Genomic DNA, 23,533 nt, shown 5'->3' on the forward strand with positions numbered 1-23,533 from the left:
GCCCGAACGAGTCCAGGACCTATCACTTAGGCTTTAGCCACACACTTTGTGGGGCGTGGATGTCCTAGAAGAATAAGTGCAGCCACCTAATCACCAGGAACGGGGAGAATGCGGGAGCATATGAAGACTTGTATGCGCAGATGCATAGTGAAGAAAGCAGAAAGGAACGGGTATCCAACATTCCAGCATAGTCCTCAAGAGCAACCGGAGCTCCCTGTAATTGTGATGGCCAGGTTCTTCGAGGTCCAGGGGAAGAAAATGCACCAACATTCTTCTCCATTTTTTACAGATGAGGAAATCAAAGCACAATTTGATTCAGTGACTTGCCTAAGTGACAAACCTAACAAGTGTTGGGTGGGATGTGAACCCAGATCTTCATGACTACCAGGTCCAGGCCTTATCTTCTAGACTACTTCATGCAAATAGAAAATAAAAATAGAGAAAAATCACTACCTTGTTGCCAAGGATTTTGATTTCACCTTTACAAGATCTTTCCTAAGCATCCCCTTCTCCCCTCTGACACAGCTACCACTTATGATCTCATCATCAGTAGTCTGCCTGCCGCTGTTTTTGTCCACTACAATCCATTCTCCATTCAGCTGTCAAAGTGATTTTCCAAAAATGCAGGTCCAACTATGTCATTCTGCTACTTTCTCAACAATTATGATTCCCTCACCTCCAAGATCAAAATTCTGGTATTCAAAACTGTTCATAGCCCTCTGCTTTCATAGTCTTCCCTTATTTTTCTAGATAGTGCCTTGCAACTGAACATTAAAATTGTTAAAACTCCTTTGAAAGACAGTCTAAATTAATGAGTGATTTTTTTTGGGGGTGGTGAGATCCTCCAAATTCTCCAGTTTGGGGAGGATATTGTGCTGGTTGCATCCAGCCTCACAACACTGCAGAAATTCCTGCAACAGCAAAGAGAAGAGATGACATGAACAGACAGAATGTTGTACTAATATCATCTAGATCAATGGTTCTCAAACTTTATTCTCAGGACCCATTTACACTCTTAAAATTTGAGGTTCCCAAAAAACTTTGTTTATTTGGGCTATATATACATTCACCAAAATATAATTATAATTGGCAACATTTTGAAACATGTAATCATTAAAAATTATGATAAATATGCTCACATAATTTTTCCAAATTAGAATTAGAGAGCACTGTTTTACATATTTTTGCAAATCTCTTTAATGAGTAGCTAAATGGAAGACATCAGTATTCCCATATATGCTTCCACAGTCTGTTGTGACATGTTGTTTTGGTTGAAATATATGAAAAAATCCAGCAGCACATAGAAAGTAACTGGAAAAGGGAATAAGCAAATAACAAATTAGTATTATTTTAAACAGTTTTGATCTTGAGGACTTCCTGAAAGAATTTCTTGTCCTTAGAGACTGAAAGAGTCTCTAAGATTCTTGAGGACCACACGTTGGGAATGGCTGATTTAGATTTTCAAGAAAAAGTGAAGAAGTCAGCCAGAGTCACCTCTATGGGGACTTAATTTACTGGTACACTTCACCTATTATTGATTAGTCTACAAAAATCAGATATGGCAGAATTCAATAAATCGAAATTAAGAAAGGCAGAAATGAGAAAAATTCATTATCTTCTTGTTCTGTTTATTGAACAGAAGCAAGCAATTGTAATGAAAGCTGCCCTGTCAATATTTACTGTACATTTAATAAACTTTACCTTCTTAATTTAATTATTTTTGATCTTTAAGTTGCAAAGACTTTTGATGAAGCTTTAAGACTGTGATGTCCTTTTCAACACTAGAAGGAAAAAAAAATATTGATTCTGAAAGAAGGCATTGTTTTGTAGCTTTTTCATCTGTCTGGTTAGTTTTGGTACTAAGCACAAAAAAGAGCTTGCACTTTAATGAAAGAAGAGTCTGGGAAGGAATTCAGTCAATTTAGTTACAGGGAAAAATGTAAAGTTGTAACAAGGCCTAGGCAAGCTATAACATACAGTTAATTAGATTGTGGGTTTGTTGTTTTTTTTTTTTTGTCATGATTTTAATTTTAATATGCACAGTTTATAAAAAGTTCAAAAACCTGATATAAAAAAGAGGGAGAAAAAATGAGAAGAGCTCTAAAATATTGGATATACTCCTGTGGCAAACTTAGGCAAGGACAAGTCACACAACACAGATGTGATGAATGTTAGGATTTTTACTATTCAACTTGAAGTAGAGAAAATACTGCCAGACATTGTATTAGGTGCTTGGGGTACAAAGATAGAAATAAATTTCTGTGGTCAAGAAACTTGTATTAGGAAAAACATGAATAATTCTAGCATTTGGAATAAAAGGGAAAGAATGTTGAAATAGGATCAATGGAACTGAGTATGAATCCTGTCTTTGATTCACTTATTCTTGTACCTTTAGTGCTTTTGGCCTCAGTTTTTTCATCTATAAAAATAGGGGAGTTGGACTATATGGTCATATAGGAATATATAGATCATATCATAAGAATTGTTCCTTTCAGCTCCAAGTCTGCAGGATCTTACAAAGAAAGTACAAAATACATAGTGATATTCAGGGAGGGGCAGGAGAGGCCACTGTCAAAGTGGAAATGGAATAAGCCTTTTGTAGAAAGTGGCACTTGACCTGAAATCTTATTCTGATCATACAACAGAAACCCTGTTTTTTGTTTTTGTTTTTTTTAATAAAGCTTTTTATTTTCAAAACATATTCACGGATCATTTGATAACATTGACCCTTGCATAACTTTATGTTTCAGATTTTCTCCTTCCCCCTCCCCCTCCCCTAGATGGCAAGCAATTCAATATAAATTAAACATGTTAAAATATATGTTAAATCCAATATGTATGAACATATTTATACAATTCTCTTGCTGCACAAGAGAAATCAGAAAAGAAAGTAAATGAGTAAGAAAACAAAATGTGAGTGAACAACAAAAAAAAGAGTGAGAATGTCAAGTTGTGATCCAAATTCAGTTCCCCCAGTCCTTTCTCTGGGGGTAGATGGTTCTCTTCATCACAAGATCATTGGAAATGGCATCAATCATCTCATTGTTGGAAAGAGTCAGGTTCACCAGAATTAATCGTCTTATAATATTGATGTTGTCATGTACAATGATTTAATTCTGCTCATTTCACTTAGCATCAGTTCATGTAAGTCTGTCCAGGCCTCTCAAAAATCATCCTGCTGATCATTCCATAACATTCATATAACATAACTTATTCAGCCATTCTCCAACTGATGGGCATCCACTCAGTTTCCAACTTCTTCCCACTATGAAAAGGGCTGCCACAAACATTTTTGCACATGTAGGTCCTTTTCCCTCCTTTATGATCTTTTTGAAACCCTGAGTTTTTGAAGGCCAAGTCATCTTTGTCATAATCATCATAGTAATAGCTATCATTTATATAGTTTTAAAGAGTTTGCAAACTTCTTTTGACAAGGCAAGTCCCTTGATGTTGTCTGAACCCCAATCTAGCTAATTCCAGAAATATGATTGTGAGGTGATCCTCAGTTTGAGAAACAAAGTATGGATATGTGGAAAGGTTGGGGTACGACAGCACAATTAAGGAATCAAGCCTCCAGACTTTTAAGGTCACTTCCCACCTCTCCCTTTTGATTGATCAAAATTTCTAGAGGTCTAAATGATCTCTATTCAAAGCCATTCATTAATTCAACAAACATTTTGTTAAGCACCAGTTCAGTAGCGAATATAGTGTGTAGGAAGACCAAAATAGAGGGAGAGATAAAGACATCATTCTTTTATCTGGTCAAGTTGCCCAGGCTTTTATGACATTAATGTGTATTTCATATATTTAACATAAAAATACTGCATATTTAACAACACGTGGATGTTTATTATGTATTATTTGTAATCAACATATAGTGCGGCATTCATAGAATGAATATGTATAGAAATGTAGTTTGTGTACACATATGCATACATATGCGTGTATGCTTACGGGTGTCTGAACAAATGAGATCCATTCCACTCCAAAGCTAACCCTAGGCTCGGGAACCCTGTCTCCTTTCCGCCCCAGGTGCACTTGCTGGGGATTTAAAGTCACCCGCAGCTTCTGGACATCCCGCAGGCCCAGAGGAGACGTTGCGGGAGGCAGAAGTGAAAGCTCCTGCAACTGGCACTGCCCTCGGCTCTGCGCTGTCTCGGCTCGGAATCGCCTAGTGCCTCCGTTTCCTCATCTGTAGATCTGGACTGCCTAATCTTCCCTGCCCCTTCTTCCAATCCTGTCGTGTTAGAGCCGAAACCCCAGAATGACCAGGTTTTGGAGGGGCTGAAGGAAGGAAGGTCGCTTCTCGCGCGGAGCTAACTGGGAATTGGGCTTCGGCCCCGGCTCCCCCACAACGCCCCGCCTCTCAGGCTTGCCCTCCCTTTTTGCCCTTTCCTAAAATGGCGGCAGCGACGACGACGACGCCAGGTCCCGGAAGCTCCGCCCCGCCCCTCCTTTTAACGCCACTGAATTCACCACCGCCCCCTCCTCAGCTCGCGCTCGGGGGTCAGAGGCGACGCCGTCTGCGCGTCCGTTTCCCGCCATAGTGTAGAGGAAGGCGAGGGTCAGAGGGGCTAGCTGCGCTTCCGCCTCGTAGCCGCCGAAGTTGCTGCTGCCTGCAGCGAGGCGAGTCCGAGGCCGGGCAGTGACGCTCTGTGACCACTGCGGCTTGCCTGGCGTGGGTGTGGGCAAAAGAGGGAGCGGCCGGGGGTTGGGGGCTGGACCCCGAAGGAAGAGGAGCAGAGAGAAGGAGGAGGAATCCGCCGCTGCCGCCGCCCCCCGGGAGGGAGGAGAGCCGTGCGATTGTCTGCTCAACCCAGCTGCCGCGGCCTCGAGAACCCCGTTCGGGGTAGCCTGGTCCGCGCGACCCTCGGCAAGATGCCGTGCGGGGACGACTGGCTCAACCATCCACTCGGCATCGTGCAGGGCTTCTTCGGTGAGTGGGGGTGCGGGGAACCTGGGTCCTGGCGCGCGCCGCCGCCGCCGCCGGGGGGTCGCGTTATGGGGACCCATGGAGCCTTGGCTGTCTCGGGGAAGCCTCTCGTGCCCAGAGTGGGCAAGAAGAGTGCTCCCCGGCAAACCTACGGGCACCCCGAGAACGGCGGGCTGGGGCCGAGGCCGCGCGTGCGGGCGCCTAAGGAGGGACAGTGCTTTCGGGGCCCAACCTCTGCTCTCTCGGGACCAGGATGCGCGGGGGAAACTTTTTTGCCCACTATTTTCTCCGTCCTCGGGTACGGTTCTCAGTGGCACGCTTGCGCAGCCTGGGAACCTTGCCGGAACCGAACGGCGGGAATCCCGGGCAAGGCCGCCGCGCGTCCCGAGGCTCCCCGGCGCTCGTGCCGCGTCGAACGTCGTTGTTTGCCCGCGTGCCGTGAAGTGGAAGGGAGATCAATCTGGGCTTGTGAGCACCGGACTGCAAACTCGGAGACTTCAGGCTCCGGTGCGCTTTTACGGCTGGGGGCCAGTCGGGTCCGAGCTCTGTGACCCCAGGGAGGGGGAAGGGGGGTCTTTTAGGCAAAGAACTGGAGCGCTGGCCATTGCACAGAGGAGGAAACCGAGGCACAGCCTCAAAAGGGGCCCTGACTCCGGGCCTCATTTGTCAGTCTGGAGACGCTTACTGGCCGAATGACCCTGAGCCGGTCCTTTCCTCCCCAGCCCCTGGGGAGCGTCCTAGCATCGGTCTTCCGGGCTTCTTCCTAAACTGAGGCGGGATTGATATCGGTATAGCAGCACTTGCGAGCCAGCCGTTGTTGAGCTCATTTATCGGGCGATCCTAGTCCGGAGCAGAAGCAAGTAGGAAATAAGTTCTAGAAATTGTCAACTGACATACAGCCCGTGCACTTACGGGAGGTCTTGAGGGATGGGACTTGGCAGCGTTATTTGCCCATCACGGTAGGAGAAGTATCATTTCCACATCTCAAGCACTGGCCAGAGGGACACTTAACAATGAAGTCCCTATAGTAAGGACAGAAGCAGGAAATCTTGTTTAAAACTAACTTAAAATGTAGTATCTGAGACCCTTCAGGGAAGAACCTTGCCGTCTCCAACGGCATCATTCTAACAAAGAAGTGTAATAGTTGATATTCTTAATGATGAGCCCCAAGTAATTAAAGCAAAAGTTAACAGATCTATCTTTAGCATGCTGTGTTTAACTAGAGAAGAAAAGTGTGCTACATTTTAGGATTTCCACCAAAAATGATTATTTTTTTAAATGCCTTACTCATACAAAGCACAACATTCCCAAGATTCTGATCAATTGAAGTTTGTTACTGTATGCCAAGGATCTGGTCAAATCATGTTTCCTTTGTTACATCGAAATGTGCCCTTTCCCATAGCCCAGAAAGCAGACACTGTTTATATTTGGTATCCCGCATCGGCTTTATAACAGGGTTCAACAATGTTATTAAAATTCCATGAGTTATTTAGGTTATAATAGTTATTAATAATGTAGTGCCCATGTTACTTGGCCTTGTTATATTAACAAAAAACTCAATTCTTTTTTGGATATTTTGCATTTAGTACTATTGAAGGATGTCAATTTCACAATTTCTTGGGCTGCCATGATAAAATACTGTTTCAGGAATGGATGTTTATTATAATAAATAATGTGACATGAGAATAGTTGGGTATATTTCTAGTTAGTCTCTGGACAGGAGAAAATTACTTTTACTTCCTTATATAGAAATACTGATAAATACCTGAAAATAGAGTTACTGTCTTTTTACTCTTGAAATAATGACATAGCCACAGGGAGAAATATTGAATAGAAAATTGATAACAAATTTGGAAAATTTTTCTGGAGCTCAGACTGTGGTTATATCACTGTAGTAAACTATATCTGCAACTTAAAAAGTTAGATGCTGGAATTTTCCCATGGGTTGCAGACTTAATGTGTATCAGAGGATGTTCCTAAACCAAGTCTTTCCAATTCAAGACCTGTCTGTTGTTAATGTAATTGTATCTGCACATTGCTGAATCTAATCCAGAAGAACCTTGATTTGAGAACTCTTCCAGACACACATTGACTCTGACCCTAAACCAAATCATAACCCCTAGATTGCCCCAGGAACTCTCTTAAATAAATTGCAAAATAATAACTCATTTATTATTGATCTACATTGGTAGAGTGAATTTTTTTCCTCACTAAATGCCCTTCACTTCTATGACATCATAGGTCTGCCTCTCTACCCCCATTTTCAATTATTGAATTTGTGGCTTAAGTAGAGATTTGGGTTTATATTTGCCAGATGAAGTGCTTAATCTCTTATTTAAAATAATTTCTTTAGACTTTAAAAAAAGTTATAATTGTCAGTATTGTATAATATAGATTGAGGAGGGTATCTAAAGTTAGGAAACCCCTTCCACTCATACCAGGTTACAGTTCTTCCAGTTGTCAGCACAGTTGAGTGAATTATTGCCTGTGTCCACATTTCTTTTGAGCCTCTCTGAAACTATCCAGATTTATCCTCAGGTGACAGTCACAAAATCTGCCATGGTTTGAATTTCCTCACAAAATTCTTCAAGAACCCAGGGTCACTGCCAGGAACTAAATGATCTGTTTTTTATTTCCATTGTGAGATAGAAAATAAATGTTGTAATCGACCTTCTTTGATAAAGCCATATCTTTAGAGAGCTCTAAAAAATTACTTAAATTTTCCTGTATGCAGTTCTGAAATAAACTGGGATGGTGTCATTCCTCTCCTGAGAAATATTCTACTACCCATGGGCTAAAAGATTGTCCAAACCTCTAGCCACCTACCACACAGTGCCCTCCAAAAATTTGGTCTTGGCCTGATTTTCTAATGCTCTCTCATTTTCTGTAACTCCATATCCTTTCTGTCTTTTGAGACAGCTTATTTCCTTCATGTAGCTCCCCTGTTGCTCTTTTCTAGCAAACATTTAATTTGTCTGTGTGCAGGCCCCTGTTAGACACTGAGCAAAAGGAAAGCAACATCCTGCCCTAAAGGAATTTTCAAGTGTCTGCTGCTGATATACTCTTGTTTGCATGCTCCCTTTACACCTAATAAGACACATACTGTTTGTAGTGGTAATTTAAAAGCTCAGAGTGTGCTCTCTTTTGGTACTTTTTCATTTGTTCACCTAACCTTCTTGCAGTATGTAGCAAGCTCCTGAGATAGAGAGTTCCTCCCTCTGAGATTGGGGACAGTGCTGTGCATTTTATTGAAAAGTGTGAGCTTTAGGGGGGAAAAAAAAAGGTAAAATGCCCTGCATAATGGTTTCATGTGTGAGAAAAGACTGATTCTTTGAGCTAGTTGCTCAAAGTTGCTTAAGGGGCTTGTGCTCTGTTCTAACCACTGGAGTACTTGTAAAAGGGAATTGTCTTTGTCCTTTTGGAACTTACTTTCTAAAGGGGAGTGGTAGCATAACAGATACTAAGTTAATGCCTTCCTCACCCTTTCCAGGAGCAATGGTTGTGTTTTTATATTTATATTTTATTTTTTAATTAATAAGCTTTTACTTTCCTTCTTACTATCCCTACCAAAAAAAGCAAAGAAAAACAAAGCCTTTGAAACACGTATGTAACATAAATATATAATTAAGCAAAACAAATTCCCATATTAATCATGTCCAAAAAAATCTGTATCTTGAAACTGTCACCTCTGTATCAGGAAGTGAGTAGCTAGAATTCATCATCAGTCTTCTGGAATCACAATTGGTCAAGCAGTGGTAGTAGTATACATCTGGTTGCTTTAGTGATGGGCAGTGGGCAGAGGCAGAGGGCTGGGCTGGTTATATGCCGTAAAGGTACATGGGTCAGCACAGCCCTGGAGAGCTGAAGGTATGATTGAATACTGCATATAAAATATTTCTGATGCTATCTCCTACTGTGCCATTCTCTCTATATCAAAAATGCTTAGATAACCAACATTGTTTTTACCTTCTCCATCAGCTATTAAATAATAATTTAAGAGGGTGCTATAGCTTGTTAGAACAGTAAGGTGCATTAAAATCCACTATTCTGATTCTTTCATTTTACAGATAAAACAAGGCTAGTATGAAAGCCTAAAGTCCTACATCTAGTAAGTGGCAGACCTGGGACTTTGATCTTAAGGTCTGTAAACTTCCAAATACAATGTTCTTATACCACTCACCTATGGCATTTTATAATTTACATAATACTTCACATTAGTTCTATGAGGTAGAATAGGCATTAACCAATTTTGTAGATGATGGAACTGAAGTTGAAAAGTTAACTATAATTGGCCTATTGTGTTCACAGGTAGTAAGTAAATAAATAATTGTTGAATCTGCATCTGTGTCTGGCTTTAACTTTTGTTTTGTGAAATTCTGCTGTCTGGTTCAGGATATGTTTGATTCGGTGGAGTCCAAATAGTATAGGATTAATTATTTAGAGCTAGAATGAACTTCAGATATTCTAGGCCAAACCACACGTGCAGTAGATGAGGAAACTGGGGTTAAGGGACTTGCCTAAAATCTTAGGCACTTACACAGTGACAGAAATTGAACCCTGACTACAAATCAAAGGCTCTTTCTAGTGTGCTATGCTATATCCCATGCTTCTTGTTCCAAGTTCAATACTTTTACTTTTCAATTTTATTACTTCTTTCTATGTCAAAATACCCCAACTCACCAAAAAACAAAAGCCTTTAATCTTTTAAAATTTAGCTAGGTTCCAGTTCTGTTATTGAGATGCTGAGTCACTGCTTTAGTTTGTTCATCTTACAAGATGAAACAGTTTCTTATTTTCAACTCTAAAATTTCATAGTGGGTTAAAATATCCCAGAGTTAAAAGATAAAATGGAGGTGAGTTGCTAAAAGTGCTACCTTGTTTCCATCTTTTATTTGAGGACACTTTTCATTTTAATCAAAGCTTTCAGCAGAGATTAAATATTTTTGTTATCTCTAGGTCCTAGAGAGTAGAAATGTAATAATCATTCTCATGTTTACATAAAAATGCCATCATCTGTTGTTATGGATCATGGTCATGTAGAAATTATTCATTTAAAAATATTCTTTGTAACTGTCAACAAATCATTGTTATTCTGCATCCATTTAGGTTTTGGTTTAAGGCCTGATCCTTAAGAAAGAAATCCAGACAGTAAATTCCAAAATAGCTTGGGGGAGGATTCAGAGGTGAAAAAGAAAAGACAAAAGTGCTTTTAAGAGCATCCTTAGGCAAGGGTATATATCCTATGTGACTGGGAGAAGGAATGACAATCTTTGTGGTACAGTTTCTCCTCTCTTTTGTGATGCCCCCACAGCCCGGAGGCTGTGTTATCTTGGGCAGTTCACTTAACCTTACTTTCTTCTGTAAAGTGTGTGATATTTACATGGTTTCAGAGAATTGTTATGAGGAAAACACAGTAATCATACATGTGAGCTATCTGAAATTATATTTTAAGCTGCTATTTAATAACAAATTTACCAATTATTTCAAAGTTTACAGAGCTGACAACTCACTGCCCTCCTTGGTAAATGGTTGGAATGAAGTTTTTGTTGTTCTTTTAAAAAAAAATAATTGTTTCCTTTATATTCTGCATTTTATCCCTCACCTGAGCAATGACTGTTTGACAAGTATATAAATGACTAGCTTTGCCTCTTAGCAACGTAACGGCATAAATCAACTAAATAAAGTCCCAAGTTATTGTACTATTGTTTTAAAAAGGTGAATTTTCTCCTTTCAGCCCAAAATGGATTAAATTCTGACTGGGAGAAGAAAGTAACTGGATATTTTAAAGAAAAGCTAAAAGAAAACAATGCTACTAAATGGGTAAGATTAACGATTTTTTGTTTGTTTCTAATTTCTTTGAATTTAATCTTAGTTTGGAGCCAAGTTAATGTCACTAGCTTGTGTTTTTTCAATAACTAGTAGGTTAAGATACTATTGTGATGGCTTTGAGGTGCTATATATCAGCGCCTGTAGATGGCAGTAGTTGACAAGCTGTCATTTAATGTTTAGAAAAATGCTACATTGCTATTGTAACAGGTAACATAGTACCTTGATTTGATTGAAATTTATATCTATATTATTTGTAAAGTATAGCACTACAGAGCAGATATTATTTCTCTTGAAGAGAGCACATATTTATATATGAACCTTTTAAAAAATGGCTTTTATTTTCAAAATATATGCAAAAATAGTTTTCAACATTTATCCTTGCAAAATCTTAGATTTCAGATTTTTCTCCCTTCCCTATCTATTCTCCCTTTCCTAGACAGTAAGTGATCAGATATATGTTAAATATGTGCAATTCTTGTAAACTGAACTTTTAAGGAAATATGAAAATATTTTGATGATTTCATTGTATTAATTATTGGGATAATTCAATTGACAGCTGAGACTTGGAAGGGATCCTTTTGCCATGTGAAATTTTGGCTGATAATGGTATCCATAATAATTGACATATAACTGTTTTGTTTTACCTCATAAAATGTAAGGTCCTTGAGATCAGACTATTTCATTTTGTGTTTGTATTCCCAATAGATATTCACAGTACATAGAATGAAACATATTAGGCACAAGATAAATATTTGTTAAATCTGGAGATGTGTCTGGTTTTACTTTTGTTTTAAACTTTATTTATTTTTTTTCCCATTAAGGTACCATCATTGAATGATGTTCCTCTTCATTATCTGAAACCCAATAGTTTTGTGAAATTTCGCTGCATGGTTCAGGATATGTTTGATCCTGAGTTTTACATGGGAGTCTATGAAACTGTTGATCCAAATACAAAAGCACGGGTATGTATTGCTACTTTAAAGTTTAGTCACAGAATAATTAAGCAGCAATCATTTTTATACTAAGTATGAAGCATTTTAAATTATGCCTTGTTCAGCTTTGGCATCATAACTATTTTATGGTTAATTGAAATTAGATTGCCCATCTATAAGGAAAACCTGTAGAGGAGGCCAGGTGAGTTGGTGGACAATAGCAGGCTTTTGAGTCAGGAAAATCTGAATTCAAATTTGCCCTTAGGCACTTTCTAGCTGCATGATCTGGGGCTGGTCACCTAACTTCTATTTGCCTAAATTCACTGGAGAACAAAATGGCAAATCCCTCCAGTATCTTTGGCAAGAAAACCCATGAACAGCATAGATGTACTTTGGTCCATGGGTCATGAAGAGTTGTTTGTGATAGAACAAGAAAAACTAGAGGCAGGAATGGACTGTATACTGCTTATTTTCTCTGCCAAACCAGGTTTGATTGGTATGAGTTGGCATGGGAAGTTGGGTTGTATATTTTTATAAGGATTTTCAAAGACTTTCTTAGGAATAACCTTGGAAAGATCCCAACTCAAACTTTAAAAAGACAGAAACTTAAATATCTGCTAGATGAATTCTACTAATTTAACTAAAATACATTTTATTGATGTCTTGGAAATACCAGTAATTTTCCAGTGTGCCTTCCTATTCCTACCCCTCCTCCATTGAATCTTGTGACAAAAAAATCTACCACCTCTGAGAAACATATCCTTCTGTGATTTCAGACTTATTGGACTCTTAATTGATAAATAATTGATAAAATTAAAATATTATAGCAATAATATGGAGAAAAATTTGTTTTTATATCAGATATTTGGAGATATTGGTCACCAAGGTTATGATTTTAAGCTTTGATTTGGCCCCAAAGTTAATACTACATTCCTACAGGTAATGATGCTTTAGGTAATGGGTTGTACAGTTTACTAAGTAGATTTTTAGTAACTAGCTGTTGTATTTGATGGTTTTTGGTAAAGAAGCATCTGAAGAAGACTTCACAGAGTCCCTGACTATATAAACTTAAAGAATTTCAGAGCTGCTTACAATTTGATGTGTTAAATTTTGTCATTCTATTATAGCATTCTGATTCTTGAGTTGTAAAAATCTATAATTTGTTTTGATTGAATGTTGAATCAATTTGTTGTTGTTGTTCACAGGTTTTACATTTTGGAAAATACAGAGACATAGCAGAATGTGGGGTATGTGTTGCAGCTTAAAATATTTTTTAAAAAACAAGACTTTTAAATCAGAACTTATTACTTCTCTTTTTATTGGTAACTTTTGTTTTTATATCACATAAATTTCCAAATATAATTGTCCTGTTTTTCTCAGTGATCTGTCCCCTGTAATAAAAAATGCAGAAAGATGGGTGAAAGTCATCTCTGCCAAACTAACACTACCCACATAGTCATTACTTCTGTATATTTTCTCATCTCTTCTCAAGGTTCAAGCTTGGTTATAATGCACAGCTTTCAGTTTTGTTTTGTTGTTCTTTCCATTTACATTATTGCAGTCATTGTTTTTATTTTCCTGGTTCTGTTTACTTCACTCTATATCAATTTCTTTAAGTTTTCCTGTTTCTTTGAATTCTTTATATTTGTCATTTCTTATAACTCAGTAATATTTACCTATATTCTTGTACCATAATTTGTTTAGCCATTCTCCAATTAATGGATTCCCTAGTTTGTTCTTTGCTACCCCCAAAAAATGTGTTGCTATAAATATTTTGTATTGTACAAGAACTTTCTGGTTTTGATCCCCTTAGAAGATTATGTGCTGGAGTTTATTACTCTTCTTGAGCTTGATACTGAATTTTTTTTTTTACTTTGCACAAATGAAAAAAAAAGTTTTTCTTTTGTTTCACATATCTGAGAAAAATAGTAGATATTATCTCCTTAAGTTGTCATTTGTATTATAATTTTGCGTGGCATGTCTTTTTTTTTTTTTAATTTTACATACAGGGAGTTTATAATAAATATTTTAATTAGTGTTTTTCCACATACTTGAGAAATTTTGGTTTTAATTTGCATATTTAACCATTGGCTACTTTAAAAATAGAAATTTATTCCTTGCTAATATACTTACATATACTTGCATTTTACAAACTTGCACACCTCAGTAATCATTTTATTCTCCATATTTTCCTCCTCGAGGAAAATATGTGATTCTTTTAATAGAATGAATTAGCCTCCTTGGTAATAGAAAAATTGTAGGATGGGGGTGGGAAAAGGAGAAAGTTTTACTTTCTAACCAATAGAGAGTAGAAGACATAGAACACTGAATGTAGTGATGGTTGAAAGGGAAAACCATGTGAAATAAGCTTATTTTCTAAAAAGCCCCAAATCACATGGGAGTTGTTAATGACCTGTGTGTGTGTGTGTGTGTGTGTGTGTGTGTGTGTATACTTATTTCGTGGAATTCAGAATCTAAGTGTAAGTGTGTGTCTGTACACACACACACACACACACACACACACACACACTTATTTCGTGTATTCTATATATATCTAGATTCTGAATTCCGTGAAATTTTTTTTTCTGATAATGCATATTTAGGCAAAAGACATACACAGGACTAAATGAAAATGTTAAAGTGCATTATTTTTAGAATTGTTACTGAAGAAGTTTGGAATTTCTGGTATAAGAGAGTGAGATCACATGCCTATTAAATACATAGTAAATTATTGAGAAAATATAACTTCCGAAGTCTATGATCTTTTTCCTTTTAGAACTTTTTAAAAATCTTGGGATTGATAGTATTTTACATATTGATCCATTAACCTGTGTTGATAACATTTGTGAGGAAAAGTTCCATCTGTTAACATTTTAACATAATGTTGAATGGTGTACTACCTTTTATATGATGGTGCATCATTATATCTGATCCAACTGATGTATTATCTCTTTGAGGTAAATTATTAATGTGACTTTGAAAGAGTTTTTTCTGGAAAAGAGAACATATTAGCTAAATATTTGAAAAATTTATCTTTAATCAAAGAGGGGGTTAAATTAGTGTTGTTCCAGAGAATACAAATAAAATTGAAGAGTAGTAGAAGTCAAGTTTTACATCACTAAATGAAAGAACTTCTTTGGATAATTTTTTTTTCCTATTACTTACATTTCTTAACCTTTTTACCTCTCAGAGTTATCTTTTATAATAGAGCATTTTTAAAGGGGGAATGGGAAAGCTTAGCAAAACATGTTAATATGTTGAAAATGTCTCATATTTTGTACATTGTTTGACATCTGCATTCCCCCTCCTTGCTTCAAAGAATGTGGAGAGAAATGCCTTATCTCTTATTTGGGGTCAAGTTTGGTTTTAATTCTGCAGCATTGTTTCGATTCTTATGTTGTTTTTTCCATTTATGTTTTGGAGGTCATTGGGCATATTGTTTACTTTGTTCTGCTTACTCAAGGAAGAACTTAACAGTCAGAGATGTTTAAAAATGGAATAGGGTATCTTGTGATTTGGTGAGCTCACTAGACATTCAAAATATTCAAGTGGAGATGGAGGAGATCCATGTATTGGATAGTTAAGTTACTTCTAAAAATTCATTTTATGGGGATTTTTGTGGATCTCACTAAAAAGTCTCTATTTGTCTTTCCCAGGAAGTACAGGTATATCCAATGGAACTATGCCCCTAATGGTAATACGTTGTACAATAATATCAGGAAGACCTATAATAATATTATATATAGTATATTAACAATATTATTATATATAATATAATATTATGATATTAATATATAATAATATTATAATAATAACATTATATATAATAATAATATAATAAATAATATCAGGAAGACCTATAGTTAATATACAAAATATTAATAAAGAGAAATTGTAAATATTTAACTTACTATTGTAAGAAGAATTGGTTATTGGTTTATTGATTTTTATGGTCTTGGGCAAGGTATATCATAGGGGAATGGGGAAATGTTCGGATTACAATATAATTTACAATGTTTCCCTATCTTTATTTTTCTTGACCAATTATCTGTTATTCTTAATGGAATGCTTATTATAACTATATTTCATTTCCATGGAAAGTACGCATCATTCTGTAGATTATTGTTAAAATGTAGTTGTTGAGTTTTCTAAAAATAAATTTTTAATGATATCACTTATTTTTAATATCTTCATTTCCCAATGTTTCCTTTTGTCATCCCCTTTCCAGGTTGAACTTTCTTTTTTAAGTCATAATTTTAATATGTTCATTATTTCATCTCTTTTATGTTGCTTTTTATTACAGCCTCAACAAGAAGTTGATTTGAACTCTGCCCAGACCACTACTTTGGAACGACAGACATTCTATTGTGTCCCAGTGCCAGGAGAATCGGCATGGGTAAAAGAAATATCCTTTTTCTGTTCTTGGGTAATCTAGGCTTCAACTTGGTGCTTCACTGAACCTCTGTGAGGCTGTTTCTCATCTATAAATGGAGGAAAGGAGCATATAGGGGGAGAATGTTATATTTTTCGTTGTTGTGGGAGGGTGTTTTATTTTATTTTATTGGCTTGTTCTATCCATGAGCATATCTCCAGATATTTAGATCTCTCTGTCTGTGTGTGTCTTTCTGTCTTTCTCTTTTTTGCACTTCATGATATTTAATTTTTTTTTCCCAATTACATGGAAAGGTAGTTTTTAGCATTCATTTTGGTAAGATTTTGCATCCCAAAATTTTTTTTCCCTCCCTTCCAAGGCAGCAAGCAATCTGAAATAGGTTTTTTACACGTACAGTTATGTTAAAATATTTCTACATTAGTAATGTTGTCAAAGAGGAACAGAACAAAAGGAAACCATGAAAAAGAAAGAAAAACCCTAAAAATACATGAAAATAGTATGCCTCAATCTGCATTCATATTTCATAGTTCTTTCCCTAAATGTGGATAGCATTTTTTTTCATCATGAGTCTTTTGGATCATTGTATTGCTGTGAAGAGCTGGGTCTATCATATAGTGTTGCTGTTACTGTACAGTAACTTGTATATACTTATCCTGGTTCTGTTCACTTCACTCGGCATTAATTCAGTATTTAGTATTTATTAAGTCTTTACAAGTTTTTCTGAAATCCACCTGTTCATCATTTCTCATAGCATAACAGTATTCTATTACATTCATGTACCACAACTTGTTCAGCCATTCTGTTGGTTGGCATCTCCTCAATTTCTATTCTTTGCTACACAAAAAGAACTGCTATTATAAACATTTTTGCACATGTGAGTCCTTTTCCCCTTTTAATGTCTCGTTAGATTACAGACCTAGTAGTGCTATTGCTAGATCAAAGGGTTAAGTGGATTTCATTCCATTTACCAGTCACAAATAAATAGATTTTGGAACTTAGTTTATTTCTGTAAGGTGTTTTTTTTCCCTATATTTTCACATGTCATAATTTTTTTAATGTTTATTTCTCAATCTTTTTTTTCCCCTTTTTAGTATTTTTATTTTTCCCAGCTACATGTATAACACTTTGTTTTTAAAACTTATTTGTCTTAACTTTTAAGAAAAACTAAACATAAAACTATTTAAGACTTTTCTCTGATGTAAACAAATTTTCATGTTTTTACTTTGACTAATATATACACATAGATCACTAGATCTTAAAGGTCTAATCTTTTAAAACATTGAGAACAAGGAGAGAATGGTTTTCAACTATTGCGAAGATGTAATGTGATTTCATATGCAAATCAGGGTTCCAGGATGATCTACAATGTAATACTTGGGTAAAGAACCCTGGATCATTCATTAGGGCCAGATCTTATTTCTGATACTAGCTATAGGATCACTTAGCTTCTCTGAGTAGCAACAATAATTGCCAGGGTTATTGGGTTAAAAACCTTGAAAGAGAACATCAATGAGCAATAAAATGCAAGCTCTGTCATTTATTAATAAGTCATTTTACTTATATGGGTTAACTGTAAAATTAAAATATGCTAAATGAACTTCAAGGTCTCTTTCTACTCTAAAATTTTAATCTGTACTATTTTTTTGTCATTATTGTCACTATTTTGGGGGAAGGAAAATTACACATAGGGTCCCAGAAAATGTAACTAGTATCAAATGCATGGAAATGATGACTTGATTTTGGGTTTAATGTAAGAAAACATTTCCTAACAGTTGGTACAGTCCAAATTTGAAAAGTGCTGCCAAAGGATATAGCAGACTCCTCGTTCACTAGAGTTGCAGTAGAGCTGGATAATCACTTGTTTAAGAACATTGTGAGAGGTTCCTATTCAGGTATGGGTGAACTAGGTGAGGTCTCTTCCAACTCTGAGATCCTATGATTTTCCCTCACTCCCAAACCAGGATCCCAGGACTTTGGGAGTCTACAGTACCTTAGGAAACTATATTACCCTGCTACTGTCCCTTTGGGATTCTCAGGCCTGGCACCCATCTAAACACTAAATCTTCCCATGTGGCTTGTTTCTCCTTATTAAACTGGAACTTGTTGAGAATAAGAACCATCTTGCTTTCTTATTTTTAACCAAAGAACTTGAAATAGTTTTTTGATACATAGTAAGTACTTAGTAAATTGTTTTTTAGTCATTTATTAGAAAAAAAGTTGCTTTTCCATATTCTTCAGCTTTATAGTTATTATGCTTAATTTCAAGAAGAAAGCAAATTTATTTTAGTAATTGTAAGATAGGTAAAGAGAAATCTCACTAATGAATTAAAGATCGTTGTATTGAAATCATGGTAACAGCTTCCTGGTGGTCTACAAAATTTTAGGAATGGTGAGTCATGCTATAACTTCTGAAAATTCTAATATGTGAAATTAAAGAATATGTCATCATTTCATCATTAATAATAAATACTAAAGTGTTCTGAAAGAAATTTGTGAAAGCAATAATGTAATAGAATGGGTCTTCTTATTAATCTATTAAACTAATAAACAAGCTGGTAATCTTTAAGGAGCTGTTAAAAAAAAGCAGTACTTTAGATTTTAAATTCTATGTGGTGGCTTCCTTAATTTTTCATTTACGCATATGTTAGTGCAAGTCAAGCTCGAGTTAGTCCCTCAACTTCCTATACTCCAAGTCGTCACAAGAGAAGTTACGAAGATGATGAAGATATGGACCTTCATCCATCTAAACAGAAAGATCAACATACAGGTTTAAGACATACAGGTAATATAATAGTATTCGCTAATAAATTTAAAACGGGACTAACTTCAAGAGTATCAATCACTGGATAGGATGTTTCACACCAGTAATTCCCTGCCACCAGTGAACTGAGGCTGCCGAAGTGCTTGAGCTTGGAAATTCTGAGCTGCACTAAGCTAAAACTGATCACTTTTCTGCACTAATTCTGGCCTCAAGGAGCAGGGGGGCAGAGCTGCCAGGGAAACCAGCCCCAGGCAGAAACTGAGCTTGTCAAAGCTTTGTAACATTTCATCCATTGGATCTCATTTGAGGTAAAAATACTTACAGCCTGAGCAAAATTGGGAGATTCATTTATGCCTCTTCTTTTCAGCCTCCCACCACCTAAAATATATTTATCAAGCTTATGGAAATTATTGTATCAGAACTATTAATAGGTGTAAACAAAACATATTTTATCTCTTAATAACAAGAGATTACCTGATAGGATTATTTATAATAATTCTTAAACTGAAAAATCCATTTTACCTGGCCTATAGGTACATAATTGAATTTGAAAGTTCCTGAGTGGTTAGACTGAAAATAAAATGTCTTTCCTTGGCTCATATGGTCTTCACTTTCAGCTTATCTTCTTTAGCACTTTTAGAGTACTTAAAAGTATTTTCTTGTTGAAAACAGGCTTGCTTGTTATGTAGTCTTTGTGGGATAAAGCCATTTATTTTTCAGTCTTAAATCACTCAAGAAAAAGTATGTATTTCAGTTATTAGCTTCATTTCCTCCCCAAATTTGAAGAAATATACAATATATATTCATGGTCATATTTACTATGCAAGCAACATAATGTAAGGCAAAAGAAATACATGAGTAATTTTTTTTTATATATAACATTATCCCTTGTATTCATTTTTCCAAATTTTCCCCTCTCTCCTCTACTCCCTCCCCTCCAGGCAATCCTATATATATTAAATGTGTTACAGTATAACCTAGATACAATATATGTATAAATCCAATTTTCTTGTTGCACTTTAAGAATTGGATTCCGAAGGTATAAGTAACCTGGGTAGAAGGACAGTAGTGCTAACAGTTGTAATTTTTTTCCTTAAAAATTTTTTTTATCATGTTACTAGTTTGTACCAAACTAATAAATTTGCATGTTGTAAGAACTTGAAATTTTAAAAAACTTTTGACTCTTAAAAAACATGAATCATCATTGGTTTATTTTTTGAAGGCAAAATGGGTACTTTTCATCTCTTTATTTTATATGCACAATACCTTTGTCCCTGTTTCTTCTCCCATTTTCTTAGGAAAATTATTTTCATAAGAGGTAGCAGAAAAAGGAAGTGAAATTATTTTATTAGTTCATTAATACCTTTAACAGTAGGAAAGGAACAAAGAATAAAAGTTAATTCAAAGAAGGGGTTTAGAATATCAGTGAAATTCATTTGATCTAATATTATTTATCATTTTTGATAAAATTAGATCAATTTTGTCTTAATACATAACAGTCATTTGGCAGTACAGCTTTAACATTTTTTGTAGTATACATGTCAGTAGTCATTCAGCTGGGATAATGTGAAGGTTTTAATGTAAGAGGTCATTTCTTGAGTAGTTGTCTGGATAGCACTAATATATGTCACAAGGTAATTTAGGGACACAATTCTGCAAAATTGGTTTCCTAAAAGGTAGACTTAAAAGTTTTACATTTGTTTATAGAAATAAACCTTTCTATTTGGAAGATAATTTATGCTTTGCAAAGTGCCTGGTAAATAGTAAATGAATTGTTATTATTATTTTTATTTTTTAGCATTTTATTTTTTGAACTACATGTAAAGATAGTTTTCAACTTTCATTTTTCTAGAATTGTGTTCTAAATTTTTGTCTCTCTTCTCCCTCCCTAAGATAGCAAGTAATCTGATATAAATTAAATATGTACAATCCTAATAAGTGTTTATTAATTGATAATTTCTTGCCAGTGTCTAGAAAGTAAAAGACTATTTTGTTATTAGAGAATAAAATAACTTCAAGGAAATACTTTTAAAACAAATAAATTGTTTTGCTTTTAGATGTATTTTATTTCTTTACTGTAAAACATTCTTTGTTCATCGTAGCTCTTCTTTCTTAGCGCTTGTTTCATAAAATATTTGTTACCCATTTTCTTGTTATTTGTACAGTTAGGAGAAAAATTTAAATTTATCCTATTCTGCAAATTAATCTTTTATTGTCTTCCTCATACGTTTTGCAAAAGGCTTTATTAGCTTGTTAATATTATTCCCTGAAAAATTAACCACTTAAGTTTTGTCCAGTGAGAAGCATCATTAGCCTGATAAGGAATCAGACTGATAAGATTGTTGAGGTTTGTTTTTCTCCTAGGGGTGTTAGAAAGTACAGTTATTTCTTTTGATTTTAGGGAAGGTTGGTGATCTTCATGGGTATGGAGAGCCAAAACGGTTAGAAACTGAGGCTTCTGCTGGGCAACACTTGAACTCCCCAAACTACACCCCTCCTCTTGATCTCAATTTTCCACTGCCAGGAGAGAAAGGCCCTGCATGCCTTGTAAAGGTAATTAGACTGTTCATGAACATTTAACTTGGTGAAATAGACAGTATGAGTATTGATGATGATTGAGAATAGATAAAATGTACCGAATGCCAAACACATAAGAGGATGCTGGACTGAAACAGTTATATATTCTTTCTTCATTTATCTGCTTCCATTCTTCCACAAAATGACTTGCTGAGAAAAGAGATCCAACAGTGACTGATCTCATTAGAGAGATGCATTACCTTGTCTGTATTGGCTTTTTTCAAAATACTGCAGGGTGGTGTTTTTTTTTTGTTTGTTTTTGTTTTGTTTTGTTTTTTGTTTTTTGTTTTATTCTGAAAATTAGTGATCAAATTTGTAGCTTGATATTAGATAAAGGGAGTATTTAAAGGATCCATGATTCTATTAGTATGGGTATTGCAAACTAGTAATACAGATTATAATTCTTCTATTTGTTAGTTGGTGTAAGTTGGTTGTGCCTGAAAAGAAAAAATGTTCCTTTGTGATCATGACTGAACTAGTTATTAACTTGTTCAAATTCATCTAGTTTAGTGTTCAGACAAGATATGTGCTGTCTGTTGCCATCCTGTACCTAAAACCTTTCCACTTTGAAAGGACTTGTCAGTGCTTGACTTTCCACTAGTCCAGCCATCAAGCATTCAGGGTTATCTTCAAGCCAGTAGGACACTTTAAAATAATACCTTGGAAAAACAGGCTCTGAAGAAGACATCTAAAATTGTCATTCTTTTTTCTTGTCTATGTGTGGTTGGTTGGTTTTGAAGTGGCATATATTTTGTTAAAAAACAGAATAGCCTTCTGTGGGGAAGATCTGTATAGTGAATCAGCTGGAAGAAAAAATCTATTGGACATGTCAGCAGTTTATTGGGTTTTTTTGGTTTGTGTTTTTTTTTTTTTTTTTTTTTCCCTTAGCTTTCCCATTAGCAGGGCAACGCGGGAATGGGGAAGGGATAAGTCATTACAAAAAATCTCTAGGATCCTTTCCATCACTTAGTAGTTCATGATTTGGAAGTAATCTTTACACACTATTACAGAGTACTTGATATTGGAGTTTTCTAAGGATGAGGTAGTGTGGAATATTGGAAACATTTACAAAATCTTGAAGTCTAGGAGACCGGGGTTTGAATTCTAACTTAAGTGATTATTAGCTGCGTGCCGACAATGACCAATAATCCTTGTACTACCTACCTCACAGGGGTGTTGTGAGGATAGTGCTTTGTTGTAAACCTTATTAAAGCACTATAGAAATGAGTCATTTTTTTTTTTTTGAGGCTGCCTGTTATTGGGATGAAGATAAATTTAGAGATACATGTTGTTTACATAATTTACTTTGAAACTGATTATTTCACACTAATTTTTTTTTTTTGTCAGGTTTATGAAAACTGGGATTGTTTCAAAGTGAATGATATTCTTGAGGTATATGGCATTTTGTCTGTGGATCCAGTGCTGAGCATATTGAATAATGAAGAAAGGTAATCATTTTTTTTCTTTATAGTTTGGAGGAAAGGACATTTTAAAAAAAGCATTCTGGTTTTAAATGACTGGTTTACAACCTGACATCAGCAGAAAGTACTTGAATTGTTTTCAAACATGTTCACTATGTTTTTTTAAGTGGAAGAACAAGACTTCTTTTTTTTTTTTCTACTTCATATTGGATAAAAGTCTTTAAATAAAGAATAGCAAAATTAAAATGATCATTTCAGGCCAAATCATTTTATTAGAGTTGTTAGAACATAATGACATAATTTTAATTTTTCTTTACTTGGCCACATACTCTTTAAGGAGGATTATGTAGAATTGCAAAATTACTAGAACAGTTAATGTATTAAAAGAGGCAAAATGATAATTTACATGCTAAATTGTTGAGTTGAACACTTCTTTTTGAGCCTCTGTCAAGTCTATTTGATTACTTCATAAATAATTCAGAAAAAGCATTGACATTTTGTGTAGCACTAATAAATTTTGTCATGAAATAATTTTACCTTAACTCCATATTACTTATGTGAATACATACAAAAGGAAAACATTGTCTTTTCAAAATATCAGCTCCCATTTGCCAAAATCGCAAGTCAATTTAGAAATTTTTTTAAAGATTTGGCCAATTTTACAGTTAAAAGCTGCATATTATAATT

At 35.5% G+C, this 23,533-nt stretch overlaps 1 protein-coding gene across 2 annotated transcripts in view; it reads left to right on the forward strand.

The window, feature by feature from the left end:
* The first annotated feature begins 4,489 nt into the window (after positions 1-4,489).
* The window catches only part of MCMBP (minichromosome maintenance complex binding protein), a 29,272-nt gene continuing 10,228 nt past the window's right edge, over positions 4,490-23,533 (forward strand). Inside the window, exons 1-8 of one of the 2 annotated variants that reach the window (XM_074286849.1) lie at positions 4,490-4,936; positions 10,668-10,753; positions 11,584-11,724; positions 12,900-12,941; positions 15,998-16,099; positions 18,725-18,869; positions 21,250-21,401; positions 22,773-22,873. In XM_074286849.1, the coding sequence (XP_074142950.1) occupies positions 4,879-4,936; positions 10,668-10,753; positions 11,584-11,724; positions 12,900-12,941; positions 15,998-16,099; positions 18,725-18,869; positions 21,250-21,401; positions 22,773-22,873 (827 nt within the window). In that variant the 5' untranslated portion in view covers positions 4,490-4,878. Of the gene's footprint in view, positions 4,937-10,667; positions 10,754-11,583; positions 11,725-12,899; positions 12,942-15,997; positions 16,121-18,682; positions 18,870-21,249; positions 21,402-22,772; positions 22,874-23,533 lie in introns of both variants that reach the window. The other variant, XM_074286850.1, reaches the window with a different exon arrangement.

The sequence above is a fragment of the Sminthopsis crassicaudata genome, chromosome 2, assembly GCF_048593235.1.
Source record: "Sminthopsis crassicaudata isolate SCR6 chromosome 2, ASM4859323v1, whole genome shotgun sequence".
Taxonomy (NCBI): Eukaryota; Metazoa; Chordata; class Mammalia; order Dasyuromorphia; family Dasyuridae; genus Sminthopsis; species Sminthopsis crassicaudata.